The 24,878-nt window shown below is 43.3% G+C and overlaps 1 protein-coding gene across 1 annotated transcript in view; it reads left to right on the forward strand.

Annotated features, from left to right (window-relative positions):
- LOC138770556 (N-acetylated-alpha-linked acidic dipeptidase 2-like) overlaps positions 1-10,545 on the forward strand; it is a 62,003-nt gene extending 51,458 nt beyond the window's left edge. The window contains exons 16-17 of the mRNA XM_069949661.1: positions 1,455-1,547; positions 10,329-10,545. Of these exons, the coding sequence (XP_069805762.1) occupies positions 1,455-1,547; positions 10,329-10,545 (310 nt within the window). The remainder of the gene's footprint in view (positions 1-1,454; positions 1,548-10,328) is intronic.
- The last annotated feature ends 14,333 nt before the right edge of the window (positions 10,546-24,878 follow it).

Here is a 24,878-nt window from a genome sequence, read left to right on the forward strand (position 1 = left end):
TACATTATCCCCAATTCCTCACTCCAGAGAGCAATTTTCCTTTCAGGAAACATTCTGCAACCAAAATTAGCATAACCTTTGCTTTCAGTGAGACTTTATTCTCTACATGGCCAAAGTCTCCATTGTTAACTGTTTAAAGGGTTATTACAAAGATGCTGCTCAGGCAGGGAAAATTTTGAATAAAAACCTATACTTACCTAGCCCCCGAGCCCTACTGCTCCCATTCTTCTACTTCTGTTCCCCTCCATCTTCTTTCTTCTGCCTGCTCCCAAGATGAGAGATCACAGCAGGACCAGTAGGGTCCCATTTTTGCAGTTGATTTATAACAAACACCTTAAACACGTTGCTGAGATAAACTCCATTGTGTGTTGGATTTTGATTCAAGTAATTGTTTTATGGGTACGAGTACTAGAACATTTCTTCTGTAAGCATTTTACCATTCCTGCCTTGTTTTAGTAGAGCCAAGCCATCAAAAGGCGGCCATGCAGTTTTAATAGCCGACAACCGCTAGGATGTATAAAGTCCAGGGGCGGTCGGCAAGTAGTTATATTAAGTTTTTATGATAAAGAAATGTTGGTGTATTTATTTTACATTTCCACATCATTAGCTAATGTTCTGAGCTCCCCTCCCCCCTATCTGCATAGTGTGCTCTGCTCAGGTCACACAGCATGTTCAGTTCACTCTTATAAAAGTCAATGAGCCATTGCCAGACTACTACAGGTTTCTATGGTCCATTAAAAATAGAAAAAAAAAACGACATACACACACACAGATATATATATATATATATATATATATATATATATATATATATATATATAACTAAATTAGGCAATACGAACAATAAGTCCCTTTTTTTGGCAATTTAACCTTTAAAAAAAACAACAAAAAAAACAACAACGGCTAAAATGAGTTTGTCCTAACCTAATTCCTTGTCTGAAGTGATACCTACACTATGGAACCTAAGGGTCCTTTTAGATGCACAGATTTGGCACGAAAGAGAAGCTGTCACCGAGATGGGCGCTTGTTTACAGTGCCTTTACACAGCATGACAAATCAAGCGGTCGAGCTGCATGAACAATCCTTTTATTGTTTGTGCAGCCCTGGAAAGTGACATCTCTCAGTTTCCAGATTACAGGCAGCAATCCATACTTACCAGCAACGCTGATTGTAAATCGGCATCTGTGTCTCAGGTACTCTGGACTCCAGCTGTATCTTCAGGTCCCACCTCCTGCAGCTGTCAATCCTTCTGGAGGAGGCAGGGCCTGAAGATACAGTCAGCTACTGGAGGATTGGAGACACAGATGCCAGATCACAAGCAGCACGGATGGTGAGTATATACTGCTGCTTGCGATCTGGAAACTGACAGCACAGATATACAGATTGTAGCTTGTTCTTAAGACCCAGTTAGATTTAGAATGATTTAACCATTTTCTCCTGTTCTTCCCTTTCAGTCCACTAGAGGTGAGAAAGATTAATGATCAGCTGATGCAGCTTGAGCGATCCTTCATTGATCCTCTTGGAGTAGCTGGCAACTTACACTATAGGTATGTGTGGAGAATCTTCTATGAAAAGGCTTCAAAAGATGATTGGTTAGCATCTAGGTGTCCAGACCCGACTGATTGTTAGATGGAGCCAGAAGAAACATGTGGGAGGGCAGTGGCACTTTACCCCCTGGCTCGCTGCAGGAGATAGATGGTCTCTTCCTGATAAGTCTATGAAGCCTATGAACATCCAGCCCCCAAACAGCCAAAAACCACCAGTAAATTGGCTTTAAAGCGTAACTGTCTTTTTTTTTTTTTTTGCAGAAATCAGTAGTATAAGCGATTTTAAGAAACCCTATAATAGGTTTTATTAGGCAAAAAAAGCCTCTTTCTGTACTCAAAAAGCAATTTCCCAGCCTCCCCACCTCACTTCTCATCTGTGCATTATCAGGCAAATCCGTCTTCATTACAGAGAAGCCAGTGAAGACGGGTTCTGCTGTCTCCATTCTATCCTATGGAGGGGGGAGGGGCTGAGGGAGATGAGGGAGCAGGAAGGAGAGGCATGAAGGTCAGCTGTTTGTAGACTGTCTGGGCCGCTCAAACGCTGGATTCAGAGGTCAGAAAGGTCAGTGCTTATCTAGGAACTTGCTGAGAGAAGATTGCAGAGTGTTGTGCTGTGCAGGACTACTTCATGCTCACTCACTCCTCCCAGCCCCTCCCCTCTCCATAGAGCATAATGGACACAGAAATCCTGCTTCTTCTTAAGTGAGGGCGGAGCTAGAAAAACAGTTTTTTCAGTACAGAAGGAAACTCTTTTGGTAAATAAAACCTATTACAGAGTTTCTTAAAATAGCTTATACTATAGATATTTATTGTTTTCAGAAAAATGACCCTGAAATGACAGTTACGCTTTAAGGGGGAGATTTATCAAAGGGTGTAAAATTTAGACTGGTGCAAACTGGCCACAGCAACCAATCACAGGTCCTCTTTCCTTTCACCAGAGCTGAAAGCTGAGCTGTGATTGGTTGCTGTGGGCAGTTTGCACCAGTCTAAATTTTACACCATTTGATAAATCTCCCCCTAAGTGTTTCACATGGACAGATCGGTGCAGTGGTCCCTTTTTTGAACTGCGGCCCGGTTCCCGTGTACGGCGCCATTCTATTTGCGGATGCAGGCCCGGGCTGAAGCACTGGAGGTGGGCCATCCTGCCCACAATGGGAGGAAACCCCCGCACCTCTATGATATGGCTCCATTGATTCTAATGGAACCGCGTCATAGAGAGGTGGGGTTTCCTCCCACTGGGAACAGGCCTGCCTCCAGTGCTTCAGCCCCGCCCAGTGCCTCCCCCCAAAAAATGGCGCGGTATGCAGGAACCGGGCCACGGTTCAAAAAAAAGGACCACGGCACCTGACATCCCTGCATCGGCCCTGTTCTGTCCATTTGAAACACTTAAAGCAAATGTACTGATGGTACAGTAGCTTTAAGTGACAGAATTTAACTCCTTCACTACTCTAGAGCTGGTTTGATTAGTTCAAACAATGAATTACCAGTGGTATAGGTAAATGTAGTGGTGTTTTTTCTTATTTTCTGGGGTCTAATATATTAAATAGACCAAAATATATATACAGTATACTGTATGTAAAATCTCTATACAAGAAATAGATCAGGCACAGCTTTGTGTCTACCAAACTTTAAAGAATATTTATGACATCTACCAGCCTTGTAAAAATAGCTTACTTGCTAAGCAAAGCTGCGATTGTAATAGCTTCCCAGGCTTTTATGTGAGCCAGATAACAGACAACTGCATTGTCCTTTTTTTGTATGTTTTATAATGCATTCATTTTCATTCTATTTTTATATAGCGGTGTTTCTCGCAGGCTTGGCAAACAAGAAACATCATTAGTATCTTCTGCAATTGTACGGCACACCAGTCTTTTCTTTTTGTCTAACTGCACCATTGAGAATAATACAGCACTGAGGGCAAATATATCATTGGTATATCGCAGTAAGATAGTATCCAATTATACGCTCTATACAATATGCTGAAAAGTACACAGGAACAAAAGAAAATTTCAGTATAAGAACACAGACTCATACTGGGTAGTATGCTGGTGGGTGGAGGGCATAAAAAAAACCCCTCAATATTGCAAGGAGGTTTTTATTGTCATTGCTTTTGGTCCAACTCTCCGAGAACAACCAGTCCTGGGCCCCCAAGTAGCCCCAACATCTCAGCCCCCCATCAGCCCAAGCGTTTCCCACTGCATGTGTTGGTTAGGTTTTGGATATATTAGCGTATATACACCTTTGTATTGATATAGAGTTACTGATGTTTTTTTTTTACTGTTCATGCATCTACTTTTTGTGCCATGAACTGATAAGAGATATAGGCGCTAAACGTTCACATAACCCATTACACCACTGAGAGCATTCTAGGCCAAGGAGGAGTTTAACTTGAGACTTCTCTTCTGTGCTGTGAGCCAGGAGGTTGGGAGAGTCTAGAGTAAGCTCCCTTAAAGGAAGGATGTGCTGAGAGCCCATTCTGTTCTACCCCTCAGGGGAGTGCGAGCCTAATGGGGCCTATGTGGCCCTACATAGATTACATACTCTCCTGAAGTTTACCCTAGTCTTAAGTGTGGGTTCCCACGTAAGGGTATGACAGCGGAGTGGCTGTGGCGGGGCAGCACACTGATTGGCTTAGGGGAACGTCCAGGCACTGGGAGCACCCGAAGCAAGCCGAAGCGCGGACCCAGTAATGTATGCATCGGACCACGGGGGGTTAAGGGGGCTGCCTTTTACATACTCGCAGCAATCAGAGACAAACTGCTTCTGGCTCCACTCACTGTGTAATGCAACCACTGGACAACTGATGTCAGGTGTCTGCACCCACTGATCAGAGACTGAGGAGCTACCCTGTGGGCACCTCATCAGTCTCTTTTGCCTCTCTTGCCAGTATTACATGGCACAATATGGAAGCAAGTGCAGACCCGTTCCTTGCTTGCCGTCTGAGCTATTACACGCAGGAAGAGCCATAGGAAGCAGCAGGTGGGGCTGCCTGGACAATCATTTGATCGCCTGGGCTGCCCATTCATGTCAGCAGTAGTCTGCTGCCGCCGCTCTTATTACAACGCGCAGCAGACCATCGCCGACCATCGCTTGATCGTCCTGGCAGCCTATAGCATATAGCAGCAATCTGCTGCTGCCGCGGCTCCTGTTGCGTGGGGCAACAGCAGCAGATCGTTGCTGTATGAGTGGTTTGTCTTTCAACATGTTGAAAGACAAACAGCTACAACGATCAGCCGACATTGTTCATATCGGCTGATCGTTGTGTTCTTTTACACAGGAAGATTATCAGCTGTAACAGGCAAATACGACCGATAATCGTTCCGTGTAATAGGGTTTTAAGACTGGTTAGAGGCGAGAGCTCAGAAACAAGATTGTGCCAAGCCTCCTAAGACAGCAAATGATGAGGTGTTGTTTGGGGGTGGAGGGAGGAGTAGGGAGTTAGGGACAATACATCATTGTGTGGATCTCATTTTCTAGTTGGGGTAAACCGTAGTAACTCCAGTACTATTGGAGATAACACTGTATTATAACGTCCTATATCTTGGGGCAATAGCTTTATTTAAGAAAAAATTTTTTATTTTGGAATATCCATATCGCAGTGGATTTGATGGTGCAGATTAGACGCAGTGTTTTTTTTATTTAGTCAGATCCGCACCATCAAATCTGTTGCGGATCCTGTATGTGTAAAGCTACCCTTAAAGCTGCATTCAAAACATGACTCTACTGACAGCCATGTTTTTCTGGACACTCCTTATAGCCCCTTTTTAATCTTTTATAGCAGATTATCCAATTTTCCTTAAAATACTTTCCTTTTCGCTGTATCTTGAGCTTTGATTTACTGCAGTTGTGTTCCTGTTTCTTTAAATGCTGAAGGCATGACCTCTCACTTTTTGTTCTCGGCAGCTATTAATGAAACAGATTTAATTATTCCTAATAACAATACTAGGATGTGTCTCGGCCTCCATGTATCTGCGATATGTAGCACGGAACGTGTGACTTTCCACATTTCCAGCTTTTTTAGGTGTGACTCATGATAAATGGGAAGGAAGAATCCGCTCCATACTGTGTTCCCGCACAATCCAGTGGGGTTTTTTTTTCTACCTTGCCTTCTAATTTATGAATAAATCATATCTTCATCGATATAAATTACGTGGTTATACCACATAAGTCTACTGCATTGTTGTAACGTGGATATATGGTGTTAGAAAGAAAGGGTATGCATTTCCAGAAATAGCGCCCTCTGTTTAATATTGTGGAAAACCACAGGTGCTATACCAATGTGAACTAACACAAACTAAGGGCCCTATTCCACCGGACGATTATCGTTCAGATTATCGTTAAATCGTTCAAATCTAAACGATAATCGTTCGGTTGAAATGCAGTTAACGATTAACGACCGAACGAGAAATCGTTGATTGCTTTATAAGACCTGGACCTATTTTTATCCTTGCTCGTTCGCAAAACGTTCGCATTGAATAAGATGTCGTTCGGTCGTTCGCAGTAGATACGAACGCAATAGCGAAGCAATAGCGCAGAAAAACGATCGCAAATACGATCATAAGTAACGATTATCGTTCCATGAAAATGATTGAACCTTTTCAGGTCTTTCGCAATAGTGGCCGTTTGAGATTGTTAATCGTTAACGATTATGCGAACGATAATCGTCTATTGAAATAGGGCCATAACTTCCTTAAAGAAACAGTTTACAAAAAATTATTATTGGCCCCCCCGCTAGGCGCTGGCACGTATACTCATCACAGCTGATCGGTGTCCCGCGGCGCAGCTTCATTCTGATCCCGCGGCGTTGTTCAAATCTGGTGCGCGCTCGCATCATCCACTGCTGTGACTCCTCTTCTGTGTCCAGTGATTGCACGCCAGAACTCACGCGCTTCCATCCATTATTTGCTGACAATGCAGTTTCCTGGAGAGAAGAGTTCTGCACAGTTTACTACCAGTAGCAAATAGAATGGGGGGGAAAAAACAGTGCTGGTCCCCTTTCCTTCAATGGCCCCATAACAGCCACATGGTCATATACACCTTTAGGCTGGGTTCACACTACGTATATTTCAGTCAGTATTGTGATCCTCATATTGCAACCAAAACCAGGAGTGGAATAAAAACACAGAAAGGATCTGTTCACACAATGTTGAAATTGAGTGGATGGCCACCATATAACAGTAAATAACGGCCTTTATTTCAATATAACAGCCGTTGTTTTAAATAAACAGCAAATATTTGCCATTAAATGGCAGCTATCCACTCAATTTCAACATTGTGTGAACAGATCCTTTCTGTGTTTTTAATCCACTCCTGGTTTTGGTTGCAATATGAGGACCACAATACTGACTGAAATATACGTAGTGTGAACCCAGCCTTAAGTAGTAACCAATAAATAATAGTGTCGTTAATTAACCCTTTAAGGACATGGCCCATTTTCGTTTTTACGTTTTCGGTTTTTCCTCCTTGTGTTTAAAAGGTAATAGCACTTGCATTTTTCCACCTAGAAACCCACATGAGCCCATATTTTTTGCGTCACTAATTGTACTTTGCAATTACAGGCTGAATTTTTGCATAAAGTACACTGCGAAACCAGAAAAAAATTCGAAGTGTGGTGAAATTGAAAAAAAAACGCATTTCTTTTATTTGGGGGAAATGTGTTTTTACGCCATTCACCCTGGGGTAAAACTGACTTGTTATGCATGTTCCTCAAGTCGTTACGATTAAAACGATATATAACATGTATAACTTATATTGTATCTGATGGCCTGTAAAAAATTCAAACCGTTGTTAACCAATATACGTTCCTTAAAATCGCTCCATTCCCAGGCTTATAGCGCTTTTATCCTTTGGTCTATGGGGCTGTGCGAGGTGTCATTTTTTGCGCCATGATGTGATCTTTCTATCGGTTCCTTGATTGCCCATATACGTCTTTTTGATCGCTTTTTATTACATTTTTTCTGGATTTGATGCGACCAAAAATGCGCAATTTTGCACTTTGGGATTTTTTTGCGCTGACGCCGTTTACCGTACGAGATCAGGAATGTGATTAATTAATAGTTCGGGCGATTACGCACGCGGCGATAGCAAACATGTTTATTTATTTATTTATTTGTTTACTTTTATTTAAAACCTGGGAAAAGGGGGGTGATTCAGACTTTTATTAGGGGAGGGGGCTTTTTACTATTAACAACACTTTTTTTTTTTTTTTTACACATATACTAGAAGCCCCCATGGGGGACTTCTAGTATATACACTGTGATCTCTCATTGAGATCTCTGCAGCATAGATATGCTGCAGAGATCCATGAGATCGGCACTCGTTTGCTTTCGGCTGCTGCACCCGGAAGTAAACGAGTGCCGAGCCGAGGACGGCGCCATCTTGGACGCGTCCCCGGCCGGCATCAGTAACGGAGATCGCTCCTCCGGGACAAGGTCCCGGAGGAGCGATCTTCCCCACTAGACACCAGGGAAACGTTGCCTCCGGTAATCGGAGGCAGCTGTCAACTTTGACAGCTGCCTCCGATTAGCTAATTAGCGGGCACGGCGATCAGACCGTGCCCGCTAATAGCGGCGGTCCCGGGCTACAAGCGGCACCCGGGATCGCGGCACTTCAAAGCGGGGCCGCCGCGCGGCCCCGCTTTGAAGTGCAAGTGAGGACATAGGACGTACCGGTACGTCCTATGTCCTTAAGAGGTTAAAGGTGTTCAGACTCCGATTGTTAGATTAATGGTACTTTTACACGGTGCGATAATTCGCGCGATCGCACGATTAACGATTTTGAATTAACAATGTTTTTTTTATAACGATCAGCGTTTAGATGGAACGATACATCGTACGGAAAATTCGCTATGCGATCGTTTTGCAATCGTTTAAGCCTATCTCACACATAGGTGAAATCGCTGAAAGAATGTTTACACAGAACGATCTGCGAATTTTTTGCAAACGATCAACGATGATTTAAGAACATGTTGAAAGATCAAAATGAACGATTTTTTGCTGATCGTTCGCTGCATTTACACGTACGATTATCGTTCGAATTCGACAGTTATCGTGCAAAAACGAACGACCAATCGTCCCATGTAAAAGTACCATTAGCCAGGTAAAGAGCAATGCTGTGCACTTCTCTCCCCAGCTTGCTGCTCAATCAGTTTCATTGCAGCAGTCTGGCTCCATAGACTAAAGACCCTATTACACTCAACCATTACCGGCCATTCAGGACGATAATTGTTTAGCGTAGTAGCGCATGTTGAAAGGTCACTAGCCGACATGCCGACATGCATGTCATTAGCCCACATGCACAATATCAGCTGATCGTGGACTTTCAGCGTGAGCCCAATTTGTGCACAAATGGTCTGTTGTGTGTTGCTAATAGGAGCAGTGGCAGCAGCAGACCACCGTTGAATTCAAAAGACCACCCGAACGATCTAAGGATTGTTTGGGCAGCCCATCACGCTGCTCACTGTTCGCTATCTATGCGTGTAGCACAGGCAACAAGCAGGGAATGAGGGGAAAGCGAGCAATGAGCTGGCAGGTCAGCGCTCACTTCCCCTGGATTATGAGGCTGTGTGACACGGCCCTTACTATAGAACCAGTTTCTGCAACGTGACAAAGCACTGGGAAGTGAAGTGCTTTTCTTGGCTCCAATGATCTGTGGTGGTGCGAACCCAGACTCCAGCTGATCAAAACATGACAGTTCTATGTATCACAGCAGTCTTTTTAAAGTGACAAACACTTTAAAGGGGTAGTGCGGCGGTAAAAAAAATATTCACAGACTAGCACACATTACAAAGTTATATAACTTTGTAATGTATGTTATGTCTGTGAATGGCCCCCTTCCCCGTGTCTCACCACCCCCACCCGTGTACCCGGAAGTGTGGTGCGCTATACTCACCTGTCACGTGCCGACACCAGTCTTCTATCTTCAGCGAGTGACGTCTTCTTCGGGCGGATGGCGAACAGATCCGTCTGTTCCGAATGCCGGCCGCCCTCTGCAGCGTCATCCGATGCTCAGCTGCGATTGGCTGAGCATAACTGTGCTCAGCCAATCGCGGCTGAGCAGCTGATGACGCGGCCGCGTCATCAGCCGCGATTGGCTGAGCATAACTGTGCTCAGCCAATCACGGCTGAGCACAGTTGTGACGCGGCAGAGGGGGGACGGGCGGCAGCGACTCGGCCGTCCGTCCGAAGATGACGTTTGGCACAAGATGGCGGACGGCCCTCGACACGGATCAGGTAATGTATAATGCACCAACACTTCCGGGTACACGGGTGGGGGTGGTGGGACACGGGGAACAGGGCGATTCACAGACTTAACATACATTACAAAGTTGTATAACTTTGTAATGTGTGTTATTCTGAGAATAATTTCTGAGCGCCGCACTACCCCTTTAAGGCTATGTTCACAAAGTGCATGAACAACGGCAGTTGTTCGGCACTCAAAAATAACAGGCATTGTAGTAGGTGCCAAACAATGGCTGTTGTTGCATTGAAACTTGATGCAGCAATTGGCATTGATTTCAATGTAATTTGTTATGACAAACGGACGTTGTTTTAAAATTGCCAACAGCCGTTCTTGTCAAAAAATTACATTGTGTGAACATAGCCTCAACCTAGACATTACCCTAAATGTATATGACAAAAAATATTTCAAATCCTCATTGGTTTTCCTCCTATAACTACAGCATAAAAAGGTATAATAGGAATTCTTTGTATTTCAGAGTTTAACAAGTCTTTTGTCTGCTGATCCAAACCTCCAGTCACATCTTGTTTCTCCTCTCCCCAGGCATGTGATTTATGCCCCTAACCAGCACAATCTGTACGCCGCCTCCAGTTTTCCAGGGTTGGCTGCTGCAATGTTTGATATTGAAAACGATCCAAACCAGGAAAGACGCTGGCAACAAGTTAAAAAGGAAATTTCAATAACTGCTTACACCATAGCCTCTGCTGCTAGCACCATTCAGGACCCCAGCAGTATAGGCGGAGGCAGCACAAAGGACTAATGTGACTTGGGCTCTAAAGAGCCCAAGTTTTATGTAAACGCAGAATGTCAGGGTCTTAAGTCCTGTCCGATTTCTATTGTTAAAATAAACCCAGTGATCACCATGATCGACCCAGAGCCAACTCAACTGGATGCGGATTCACTGGCTGAGCCATAACTTGGTTACATGCATTACAACAGGCATTATTTGGAAACAAGGAGATTGTACTTCCTCTAAACTTTTTCTCCTCATGTGGCCTAGCAGAAGAGTCAACATGTTCACATTTCTCTGGCTAGGACCAAACTAACTGGACTAGACCTACAGTACTAGACCTACATCCAGCCCTCTGGGGAAAGAAGGTTTGACTTGGTTGCAACAATTGGTTCTATTCTGGGAAAAGGGGTTGAACCTGGAACACTCATCGTAGAAACTGGTCTGAGGAAAGGACATGAGACCCAATTCCCACGCACCACCCACCAATGATGGTGCTAAAGGACAATATTTAACCCCTGCATAGCCATTATACCACAATGTATGCTTAAATAGCAGTGAAACATATAAAATATATAACAACCACACATATAAAGACACATGATATCTAGGTACAGACTTAACACATTCAGAGAGATTCCCCAGCCATGTGACAACTTTGTACTGCAGCAGCTGGGACACAGGTATTGGGACACTACATATACCCCCACTTCTGGCCATAATGTGAGCGTTAGAAGTGGTTCCTGTAGTAGCTAATGGATCTTAGCAGACCAAGATGTGGTTGTCCACACCCTGTAACTGGGACCAGAAGAAATCAACAATGAAAACAAATGTGTTGTACTACCTTGTATGACCTATGAAGGGCAAAATGAATAAAACGAAATTTAAACAAAAAAAAGCACACACAAAAAAAGTGTAGTGTCTAGGGGTAAATCTGCTGGTATAGGGGTGGTAAAGATAAAATTGGTTAACTGTGGTAACTAAACTCATTTTTACGAACATTTGGAATATGATTTTGATCGGCCCCAACCTGACCAGCATTCGGTAATTGAAGGTTAGCTTCACACAACAGGTTTCTTTTATTGCTGCTCACATTTCATTATCCCTTGATGCTTTTTTAATAAAAGATAGCTTTAAGCAACAATTGTTTTACCAGTCTAGAACTCCATTCATCCTAATGACTAAAACTAACTGCATCACAAAAGAGCAGGAAAGCAAAACAAAGCAAAGCAATCACGGTAGGAACACACTGTTAAAATAGACCATATAATCTATGTCTGTGGGCATGTTATCTGCAGCAACATCAAGATCAGGAAAGACTTAGGAAATTAGCCATACAAATAAATGCAAGGAGGACAGAGTTAAGTCCCATTTCCCCTATGAGAGTGGATATTTAGATGTACACCCAACAGCATTGCTTAAAATGGACTCACAGTTTAGCAACCAGTATGCACAGTCCATCTAAACATTAAAAATACTGATAATGTGATAATGGCATGTAACTAGAGATGAGCAAATCTCAAGCGTACTCAAGGTTCACCCATTTATACATGGCACCTGTCAAGGGTTGGGTTATGCAGCAAGTGACTAGTCAGTCCATATAGCAGATATGTTGGAAGAAGGAAAATGGGCAATTGTCAGACCCGTTAGACAACGATTAGTACAAATTGGAAGTGATCCAAGGAGGACATCTGGTGAACTATTCTTGGGTGCTGGCTACAGTAGTCAACAGCCAGTACATTACAGCTTGCTACATACAGGGCTACTTAGGCACATATTGACATATGTGACTTACCTGGGGAAGAGACGGCACCAGGACGTACTGTGGGAAGTTGACACGCAAGTAGAGGCAATGGGGGAGATTTATCAAAGGGTGTAAAATTTAGACTGGTGTAAACTGCCCACAGCAACCAATCACAGCTCAGCTTTCCTTTCAGCACTGCCTAAAGCTGAGTGTGATTGGTTGCTGTGGGTAGTTTGCACCAGTCTAAATTTTACACCCTTTGATAAATTTCTCCCAATGTGAGGATCTGAGCAATGTTCTGCTGGGAGACCTTGGATCCTGCAATTTATTTGGCTGTTACTTGACAAATACCACAGACCTAAAACACCACTGCAGACCAGGTAAACCCCAAGTAAAACCTCTAGTAGTAGAATAATGTGCTTGTTCAGTGCAAAACCTGGTTGAGGAACAGAACAAAAAAGTTAGATTTTGCCTAATAACCCGATCCACTGAAATAAAGACATCTCAAAACGCTACCAAAACCTAACCAGACCCATTTTTTTGGGCGATCTGTATATAGGGTAAGATTTACACAAAAATCTATTGTAATATGCATGTTGTATAAAATTTAAAATGCTTGTATGCAGAAATGTGCCAAAATTAATAAAATGAACAAGAACCATTTACTGTGATTCAACTGAAGAGTTCTTCGCTCTTGTCTTCAGCTTGGCAATAGACTTGGCAAGTTTCACATCAAACATGTCATTGCACCTTTTCCAGAAACTACTAATTTCATCAGCGCTGCAGTCTGACTCGCTCTCCGAATGTTCCAAAAATCATTTACAGTTAGGCTTTTTTTTCTCTCTAGGCTTTCTTTTATTGAGCCACTGCCCTGTTCCCACGCACAGCACCAGCCTATTTCAGTACTGGCCCAGCTTTAAGCACTAGGTCAGGCCCACCGGCCCCCAGTATAATGATCTCCCCTTACCTCTATGACGTGGCTCCATTGATTTTAATGGAGCCGCGTCACAAAGGGGAAGAAGTTTCATCACACAGGGGCTGGGAGGCCTGCCCCCAGTGCTTCATGCCGGGCCAGTACTCTTTTATGACTGCACCATGTAACACATTGCCCAGCATCACTTCCTCAAAATACCCCCAGGTACACCCTACCCCCTAAATAGTAAAAACTGTTTAAGAGTTAAGAGATGATAAATCAAGCAAAAAAATATAAAAATTAACCCCTAGACGAACCTGGACGTACAGTTACGTCTTGGAAGTCTGTCACGTCCTGGAAGACTGAGATCGCGATGACTGCAGCCGGCCTCACCCGCTATGAAGCGCGCTCCGCTCTGGAGTGAGCTTCATAGCTCCCTAAAGGCCCAGGACATACAGTTACGTTTAAGTGACAGGAGCAACTGTGACTGCGGGGGTCCTAATCGCTTTCATGGACCGCTGGATGTCCCTTACCTTCCTCCATGCGATCCACAGGTAGGCTCAATCAGCAGAGCGCCTATAACACTGATCAATGCTATGCCTATGGCATCGCAATAATCAGTGTATGCAATCTGTGTAAATGTGTAAAAAAAATATATATATATTTTTTTTTTAAATACCCCAAAGCCCCTCCCCCAATAAAAATTTAAAATTACCCCATATCACATTTTATAAATAAAACATTTAAAAATAATTAAACATTATATACCGTAGCGTGCGTAATTGTCCGATCTATTAAAATATAACAATAGTTATTGCGAGCGGCATAAACTAAAAGAGGGGGGAAAGTGCCAGGATTTTGTTACATTATATATAAGAAAAATTTATAAAAAGTGATCAAAACGTCTGATCTACACAAATATGGTATTATTTAAAAATTAGAGATCATGGTGCAAAAAATGACACCCCATACAGCCCCGTAGGTGAAAAACTAAAACTGTTATAAGAGTCACAATAGGCCCATTTTATTCATACTTAATTGCAAAAAATAAAAAAATAATTTTTTTTTTGCATGAAAAAAATATAACAGAAGAATCTGTGTAAACCTGCATATGGTTGTGTTCGGACTGACCTATAGAATAGTGGTATCATGTCGCTTTTACCATATAGTGCATTACGTAGACACAGGAACGCCCCAAACGTTACCATATTGCATCCTTTTTTACGATTCCACCAATTTATTTTTTCATAAATTATATTTTTGGGATTCCATCATTCATGTTATGGTAGAATGAAAGACGCCATTACAAGTACAACTATTCCTGTAAAAAACAAGCCCTTACATGGCCCTGTAGATTGAAAAAAGTTCTAGATCTCTTAGAAGGGGAGGAGGCAAAAACGAAACCTCAAAAATAATAATTGGCGCGGTCCACTAGGTCATTTTGGGCCTGGTCCTCAAATGGTTAGAACTGATATGATCACAACTACAACTACAGAGAAACTGATTTTTTTTTGTTGTTGTTGTGATGAGAAATTTGTTTTCTAGCAAAATTCCACTAATGTGAGTGATCATTGTGCATAAAAGCAGACTGCGGGGGCCTACAGCTGATCTGCGCTGCTGTGGGTAAGGGAAGCTTGGTATAATTTAATTTCCTCTACAGTCAGATATATTGGGAAAGCTTAGTTTGTTTTTATAGCCTTAGGACTATATAAGCAAAGCTGGTGTAATTTCTTCCAGTTTCTGTAACCTTATCGCTTCAAAGTAAGGTTGCCTTTCTTCACTGCATGATGGAAAACAATATATTGTAGTGTTATGTGACTGCTTAGCAGGGATACAGGAAAGTAGTATTTACTGGCAAAATCAATGGAATTCCCGCTGATATAGTCTGCATGAAATGAACTTAGGGAGACAATGGAATGAAAAGCAAGGAAGCAAGATAAGAACAATAGTTGGTCAAGTATAAAACCGGCTACAGAAAACCATACAGTGGTCATTGGGTGCCCAAAGATATCACTAGATAGATAGATAGAATAAGATTGTTAGCAGCTGTTGAAAAAGAAGATTAGTGCATGATGTATGATATATTTGGCCCATCAAGTTGGTCAATATTCACAAATCTAGTGAAAAAGGCCTAAATATAACAATAAAAATAAACATAACTTATAAAGTAGAATGTGCCCAATGGAAAGACTCTTGAAGTCTTGAAGCACTTGTAATCAGCGTCCATTAGGGTACAAAGTACACCTTTAACTTTTAACAGTCATTTGACACAGTGTCCATAAAGTTTTCATATAAACACCAGAAAAAAAAAAAAAAGTCTGGTGACTGCTGTAGTAGTGCAGAAAGAACATAAGACTTGGGCACTGTAAATCTGTCTAGTGTCCTGCTTAGATAGATGTCCTCTAGCACATAGCAAGAAGTGTCCATTTAGTCACTAAACATGATCCTTTGTTAAAGACATGTTACTACAGTGAGTGCTGCTGCCGTCTTTTATACACTAAACCCCAATATAGACTCAACCTCTGGCCCCTAAGACTTCTGGGCATCATCTCACCCCTGATGGCACACACATTTGGGCACCTGTGGATGCAGTGGTGGGTTCCGGGGGAAGACTACTACTTTGGGAGAAAGTGAGATGGTGTTGGCTGCTTGATGGACTCCCTGGCCTTTTATGCTCTTTTGGAGGTGGCTTCCATGCATGTTAGCCAGTGGATCGAGATGCAACTCCTTATTGGCGTTCACACAACTTTTCTGCCACGGGTTGTGATGCGTTTTTTTTTAGTGCGGTCTAGCAGAAAAAGAGCCAATTCTCCCATTGAAATCATCAGCACCAGAATGCCAGTTGTGTGGCCTTGATCTTTTCCCAAGCTCTGGCCCGCCACGGAGCACTGGGGGACAGGCCTACCACCCCCAGTGTGTTGATATCCCCTCCCTTCTGTGACGCAGCTCAATTGAGAAAAGACCGATACCGAGCGTAGGAACCAGATGGCAATTAAAAAAAAAAAAGCACCACGTCACCGGCATCCCTGTGCCGGCCACGATCAATTAAGTTAAAAAAAAAAGCGCAGCAATGTACCTGAAGGTACATTCGTTTTAAATAAATATTTCTGTAAAGAAAAAGTGTTTTTTTTTTATGGTTTTCACAGCAAAAGAGCCCCAACAGTCACAATGGAGTAGCTGTCATAGTTTAGCGGTTTTCAAAAGTTTGCTCATCTATAGTTTTCACCCAAAAGGGAATACTTGAGGATTGGAGGGAAGGTCACCAGTAACCCTCACATATACCACCACTATCTATGGCTTCCTTCCCAGCAGTGCCAGCCTACAGAATATATTTAAAGGACAACTCCCACGGAAATTTTTTTTAGCTTATTTAACACACATTACAAAGTTCTATAACTTTGTAATGTGGTTAAATACCCGGTCTGGCCCCCTTCCCCCACTTTCGGACCCCCGACCCCCCCGCCCGGAAGTTAAAGAATATATACATTACCTATTACGATCATCACGGCCCTCTTCTCCCAGGCGGCATCTGGTGACGACGACGTCAGAGCCGGGGGGCGGTCCGGGTCTTCTTCCTCCTTGGCGTCTTCATTGAGAGTGAATGGGACGGAAAAGGCTGCTGGTGCACATGCGCACCAGCAGCCTTTTCATTGGCTGGAGCGCATCACATGGCTTCCAGCTTGCTCAGCCCTGATTGGCTGAGGTTGCTGGAAGCCATGTGATGCGCTCCAGCCAATGAAAAGGCTGCCGGTGCGCAAGCGCACTGGCAGCCTTTTCCATCCCCAGGACGCGGAAGTCAGAGACATCGCTGGATGGCGGACGGCGGTGACGGTGAGGCGGACGGCGGGCGAATGGAGTGGCGATCGTCACCAGAGGGATGGTGAGTATGGTGTCTGTGTGTGTCTGTGTTTTTTTTTGGGGGGGGGGGGTCCCGCGGGAGTTGTCCTTTAAGTATACAAACTGAAAAGGATATTGTAGGAGTAGGCACAGGTAAACGTGATCATGTCTATTTCAATATTAGATTATTTCCAGTAATTGTTCATTTTCAGTTTCCTGTTTTCAAGGAACGAGAGCTCTAAGTACATTCAACACATTTACCGCAAGTCCCATTGCTTCATTCCGTGCCAATGTTCTGGAGATTTATAGAAAGAAATATATAGCTGATCCTTTCTGGAAACTTATCTAAATATCTGAAGATTTTTCATAGTTTCCGCTACCAAAAAGGATTCCTTAGACTACTTGTTACGTGGGACGTTTCTCATATTCATAGATACTGTACATAATTTACATAATTTATAACTATTGGTACCAATTCTACCGTGATATACCTGCCAGCCACATATGAAGTGCTAAAATACACAGCAAAATGAGAAGGATAAAATAAAGCAGAAATGTTAAGGAAAATCAGCAATCGGCAATGAATGGATGAGTTGGGATACAGAAGATCACACTGAAGTAGTTGCTGTCCCTACTCAAGTGTGTTTGTCGGATAATGGCAATGGGAAAGAGTTTTTGCCTTTATTAAGTGACAACCAGGCTTCGAGTTCCTTCTATCACTTTGTGAGGCAAAAAAAACCAGGAGGGATAACACAAAATGCCTTATTTTTGGAAACCTACAATAGTAGAGCTGTTATCCTTGGATTATGAGATAAAGGCAATTGAAGATGTCACTGTAAGAATTGTTCAAACTAGCTCCCCATTGGTTTCTGATCCCATTTTTTTTTTTTGGGGGGGGGGGGGTTGAAGCAGCGGGAGGGATTTTTACTAGAGCATTACACCTGTCAAACCATAATATGTCATAAAGACCTCCTCCGCTACTCCCCCACCTTGGTGTGCTACCCATGATTTATAATGGAATACTATGTAACGCCGGGTTGACTACCAGACTACCAGACTGGTCATTCTGTTTTTCTGTACTTGTTTCGTTAGGAGGAATATACTACTGGTTTATGACTATGGTCATTTTGATTCTAAGTATTTGTAAAATGAGAAAATTACTTAAATAAAGAATGTTTAAAAAAAAAACAAAAAAAAATATAGTACCTTTCTTTTAACCATCGGTGCTGTCGTTTTTTTCACAATCTTGCCTGTTACTTCGGAATCAAGTGTCAAAGAGGAGTGAGGAGTAGTGGAGAGGCATTTGTGCCGCACTTTGGTATGCCTCACCACTACTTCCTCCTCCCCGTTTTCCATGCATATTGATTTTGGACTGGCCTCCTGCTTCCTGGTGACTTCCGTGCGCGCCAACTTGCCAGTTTGTGCATGTGCCCTGGAAGTGCTGGGTCTGCGCGCTCCTGCGCCTGGGTGCACCATAGTGTGGAGGAGTGGCACAGGCGCATTGAGCGCACAAACTGAGGGCATTGGCTTCAGACTCGGCAGATCCAGGGCACATGCCCACTACTTCTCTTTGACACTCGATTCCAAAGTAACCGTCAAGATTGTGGAAAATCGACAGCACCGATGGATAAAAGAAAGGTACAGAGCGCACTATACACGTAGGGAGCACAGAGCGGTACGCGTGGGGAGCACAGAGCGGTGCGCGTGGGGAGCACAGAGCGGTACGCGTGGGGAGCACAGAGCGGTACACGTGGGGAGCACAGAGCACGTTGTACACGTTGGGGAGCACAGAGCACGTTGTACACATTGGGGAGCACAGAGCACGTTGTACACATTGGGGAGCACAGAGCACATTGTACACGTGGGGAGCACAGAGAGGTACACGTGGGGAGCACAGAGCGCTTTGTACATGTGGGGGCACAGAGCGCGTTGTACACGTGGGGAGCACAGAGCGGTACACGTGGGGAGCACAGAGCGGTACACGTGGGGAGCACAGAGCGGTACACGTGGGGAGCACAGAGCGGTACACGTGGGGAGCACAGAACGCGTTGTACACGTGGGGAGCACAGAGCGCGTTGTACACGTGGGAAGCACAGAGCGGTACACGTGGGGAGCACAGAGCGGTACACGTTGGGGAGCACAGAGCACGTTGTACACGTTGGGGAGCACAGAGCACGTTGTACACGTGGGGAGCACAGAGCGGTACACGTTGGGGAGCACAGAGCACGTTGTACACGTTGGGGAGCACAGAGCACGTTGTACACGTGGGGAGCACAGAGCGGTACACGTGGGGAGCACAAAGCTCTACATGTCAGGAGAACAGAGAGTTCTTCATAATAATTTTTTGACAACTACACAAATTATTACCATTCGAGACAAATTTTTTACTATTAGGAACAAACATTTTACCAACAAAGATGATTTTCTACTCTGTGTCCTAGCTGCCCATCCGCATGAATCATCAGACTATGAGCAATGAGGCGTCATTCCATTTATAGCCGGGTAATCACTGTGTACATAGCAGATGCCACGCAGCTTATCTCAATGGCCCAGAACATATCAAACCAGGACAGGTAGAAACCACCGCTGACATAATTTGTTAAACTGTGAAAAAACATAGTAATTTTCTTAACCGAAAAACGTATCATCTGAATAAGGGTAATGGTTTGGCGGGAGCAGCCATCTATTTCATGTGTATGGATGGTATTGTTGGATTTTAACATGCCCAGTCTCACAGCATATAACCCGCTGCTAGGACTGTCTGTCTTATAATGGCTTCTGGTTGTCAAATGTTTTGATGGCAAGAAAAGAGCTGCATGCTGCATTATCCTTCTACATTGTATTATCCTACTAGATAGAATAAATGGACATTTTTACCCATTTTTTCATGTGTTAAAAAGAATGCATCTGTAGCATGACTGTTACTGTCATTCTTTGCCATGTTGTATACAGTTGTTTTTAAGGATAAAACTACATCCAGATGGCTCATATTATCTGCGAATGCTAAGACTTTTATAAAGCAAATTCACATTAGGATAGTTTTCTAGAACAGGTACACAGCTTGGGAAGGTAGGTAAGCTAGTGTATTCAATCAGACTTCTGGGCACCATGGAGGGTTGACAACAAACCACTCTGCCCTAGGCCCCAATGCACACGTTAGGAAAGTCTAACCAGATTTCATATTAGAAAATCCGGATAGATTTCCTGACATAAGGGTTCTATTGGGCGTGGACACCCTTCAGAATTTTTCCTAAATGGTGTCTGTGCTGAAAAACAGACCTGAAAATTATAGGACAAATCTTATAATTGTCTGGAAGTTTGGCACGAATGTCCGATAGAACCCAATAGGAGCATCTGGAATTCTGGACAGTTCTGGATACGCATCTGGAAAGTGGAATTCTGGATGTGCCCCCGGGTGTGTTCTGCCAGGTGCAGACACCCTAATTAGGAGCGCACACAGTTAAATGTGTTGCTGTGTTTGACAGGGCAAGGCGTCATTGGCTCCTGGCACTGTCAATCACTATTCTGATGCAACTTGTGGGCTAGCAGAGCCAGAGGAGAAAAGGAGACCGTGCGCAGAACTGTGTGAATGCCCCTTATTGAGGGACTTCAGGTACAAGGCTAGGACAATAAACTACATCTTTGCTCATGTGAAGGAAAGCCTGGCATTGTAAAAAGAGCAAAACTTAACTTAAAAAGAGAATAATATGAACATTTTATACTGTATTGCACAGTAAAACATTATAAGGTTGGCGTTACATAGGAAGGATCCAGTGTGGCTCATCCACTATACAGTCAGACATCTAACAGTCCTGACAACAATCTGAGCTCCTATAATGCACTGCTTTCTGTTAAGATTCGTCTCAATAAGTAATAAAACATTAAGTAGCTCAAGAAAAGAAAAAAAAAACTTTAGAAAGTTACTTGACTTTTTATGTTATAGTGTGATCAGATGGAATATATAAATATTAAATCTGTATGCCTCCATATGAATTCAGAGATTAAGTGGAGGCCATATGGATCTCTATGGCAGACAGAGTATCATGACTGTGTGCTCTATATACATTACTGCCACTGTTAGGGTTTTCTTATCGGATATGGAGTCGGGAAGGACTTTTTCACGAACATTGGCTTCTACCTCATGGGCTTCTTTGTTGCCTTCCTCTAGATCAACACTGCAGGATATTAGGCTGACCTGGGCGGACAGGGGCCTTTCTTAAACTTTACAAACTGAATGTTACATCTCTACCAAAACTTTTAAAACTAACAACAGGAAATATGTTGTATACATAAGAAATTGTATATACCAGAATGTGAAGTGAATCTCACTGCTAGGTAGAATACAAACTATGAAGGTTAAAGGTAGTCCGCCTTGTCTACAGGGCTTAAATCATTATAAAAAGCACAGTTACCATAGAAACCAAGCACATATTTCCTTCATTAAGAACTTTGATAGCATAAAAAGGCTTATAAACATACAGAAGCACAGACTAATTGGGACGCGAGGTGTCAACCCTTCCTTCACATATAACACCTATGGAGGGGGGGGGGGCATATGAACATCACAGACGTTATATATTGTCTGTTGTAGGGGAAGCACTGCCCAAACGTGGGCGTGTATACTCCAGTACATGTGATCAATCATGTGAGCACCTCAGTTCCACCCACTGTGTGTTAAAGTATCTGTGTATTACAGTGTCCGTGCTCCATTAAAAATCTCTATATACAAAGTCCACTTGAACAAGGATGGCGCTCATATATAGTCCTTTTACAGTAATAGAAGAAATATTTTCAAAGAAAATAAAGGTTGCATTTCATGCTATAGCCGGATCCGGTTCCAACATTCCACTCGGTAAAAACAGTCAGTCAGCGCATGCGTGGAAAAACAAGGCCCCCGCGTCCTGTGTTGTCATGGCGACTGAGCTCTGTACGCACCTGGAGGATCACTGCTTGGTAATAAGCCTGCAAGCTCTGCACATGATTTAAAGGGGTAGTGCACCAAAAAATATTTTCCTTCACATCAACTGCTGCCATGAAGTGCCAGAGATTTGTAATTTACTTCTATTAAAAAATCTCAAGCCTTCCAGTACTTATCAGCTGCTGTATGCCCAGCAGGAAGTGGTATTATTTCCAGTCTGGAGAGCAGGAGAGGTTTTCTATGGGGATTTGCTCCTTCTCTGGACAGTTCCTGACATGGACAGAGGAGGCAACAGAGAGCACTGTATCAGACAGGAAAGAAAACACCACTTCCTGCTGGACACACAGCAGCTGATAAGTACTGGAAGGCTTGAGATTTTTTAATAGAAGTAAATTACAAATCTCTGGCACTTCATGGCAGCAGTTGATTTGAAAGAAATTTTTTTTTTGTGCACTACCCCTTTAAGCAAGGCCCGGGGATGTCACTTACCCATTCAGGTTATGTATCATCCCGTGTCCTTTGGATTGGGATGTCCAGCTCGATCAGGAGGTTATCCCAATCAGGGGTACATCCCTTGTCCTTCAGACCAGGCCAGTGTTTACGGACCTCTTTGAAAATGTATCTTCTATTACTGTAAAAGGACTATATATAAGCGCCATCCTTGTTCAAGTGGACTTTGTATATAGAGATTTTTAATGGAGCACGGACACTGTAATACACAGATACTTTAACGGTAGTGTCTAAATCCCATACAGCAAAGGGACCTCACTGGGTGCGCGCACACAGCTCCCAGGCAAGCCCCGCCCCGGCCGGATTTCATTGGCTGCTCCACTCCGGGATTCCTATCAGTTAAAATCAGACCCTGCCGGACCCCCGACCATAATCCAAGCATTTAGTATTAGGGTTAGGGTTGGGGGTCGGATTAGGGTTACGTCCCACTGATTCTCATGTCTAACCCTCCCCACAGCCCCAACCCTAACCCTAACCCTCCTGATTAGCACCAACCCCGAGGGTTAGGGTTGTTGTGTGGGAAGGGGATAGTTAGATGATTTTAGTAACCCTAATCCGACCCCCAACCCTATTCCTAATACTAAACGCTTGGATTAGGATCGGGGGTCCGGCAGGGTCTGATTTTAACTGATAGGAAGCCCGGAGTGGAGCAGCCAATGAAATCCGGCCGGGGCGGGGCTTGCCTAGGAGCTGTGTGCGTGCACCCAGTGAGGTCCCTTTGCGGTATGGGATTTAGTCACTACCATACTTTAACACACAGTGGGTGGAACTGAGGTGCTCACATGATTGATCACATGTACTGGAGTATACACGCCCACGTGTGGGCAGTGCTTCCCCTACAACACTGACCTCATTACTTTGTAACACAGGTGTATTTAATTTGTAATTTGCTGTAACCAATCACTTTGTCACTAAGATGTATTTAATCCCTGTATGAGTTTCACATTTCACGCTTGAAAAAGGCAGCGCGAGGCTGCTGAAACGTCGCGTCACTGGAGTGCTGTAACATGAATTTGCTGTGAATAAACACTGAACTTTCTTCACCGTTACTTGGTGTGCAGTGGACTATATATATATATATATATATATATATTATATATATATATATATATATATATATATGCACATATATATACATACACACACACACACACACACACACTAAAGCTGCATAGATCTCTACTAGTGACACCAGTTACTGCTTAAAGACTTTTGTCATCAGACCTGTCAAAAATTATTGATTCCACCGGGTCTCAATGCAGAGACCCAATGTGATCAGGAGATATAGCCAGGAATAGGACACAACAGCAAAGTCCACTCCCGGCCATCTGCTCTGTCCATTTAGGTAGTGTAGTCTACCATTTTTTTATAGCCTACAATTGAAAGATTCAGCCATAATGGAGATACGACTGGGTGGTCAATGGCCCAGTTGCCGCAATTTCTCCCCGGCTGTATCTCTTGATCACAGTGGGTGTCATCAGTGAGACCCAGTGTGATCAATAAATTTTGACTTATCAAAACTTATATTGCGTGGCAGATACTCTTAAAAGAACAACTGCATTAGTAACCGTGACAGAATTTCAATCACCCATTTTAAGTATTAAAACTTTGCTATCCTGTGGTGTAATAGAAGCCACTGTTTTAATCTGACCAGTATAACTTGGGGGTCAAACACTTACCAACCTCCCACTGAGGCTATGTATCCATGTTTTAAGGACTCCAAGTTCTCCAGCTGCCAGGTGCATTCGGGATAGGAGAAAGTTGATCACAGGAGAACACTAAAAATAATGCCAGAACTGATGTACAGGAATCCTTTATCTTCTACTTGAGCCATGCTTAAGGTCTTCTGCGCACCAACACCTCTGAGTGTGTTCGGAGCGGACTGTGATTACTGCAGCTGTTGTGGTCAGGTTTTGTGCCCGATGCACTGGCTAGATGTGAACCCACCCTTGGGGTCATATCAGTGATTATAGATTCTACTCTAATCTGCAATATGCCTTTACTGGCGCAGATTTTCTCAGAATACGGTTATTTTTTCTACTATATACCTTAAAAGGGACAATTTTGGGTTTTCTGTTAAATCTGCTGTCAGAAAGTTAGATAGATTTGTAATTTACTTCTATTTCAAATTCTCAAGTCTTCCAGTACTTATGAGCTGCTGGATGTCCTGCAGGAAGTGGTCTATTCTTTCCAGTCAGAAACAGCGTTCTCTGCTGCCACCTCTGTCTGTGACAGCAACTGTCAAGAGTAGCAGCAAATCCTATAACAGACAGAGGTGGCAGCAGAGAGCACTGTTTCAGACTGGAAAGAATACACCACTTCCTGCAGAACATCCAGCAATGGATAAGTACTAGAGATTTTGAAAAAGAAGTAAATTACAAATCTATATAACCTTTTGAGACCAGTTAATTTAAAAGATTTTTTTTTCCATGGAGTTCTCC

This window comes from Dendropsophus ebraccatus, chromosome 13 (assembly GCF_027789765.1).
Source record: "Dendropsophus ebraccatus isolate aDenEbr1 chromosome 13, aDenEbr1.pat, whole genome shotgun sequence".
Taxonomy (NCBI): Eukaryota; Metazoa; Chordata; class Amphibia; order Anura; family Hylidae; genus Dendropsophus; species Dendropsophus ebraccatus.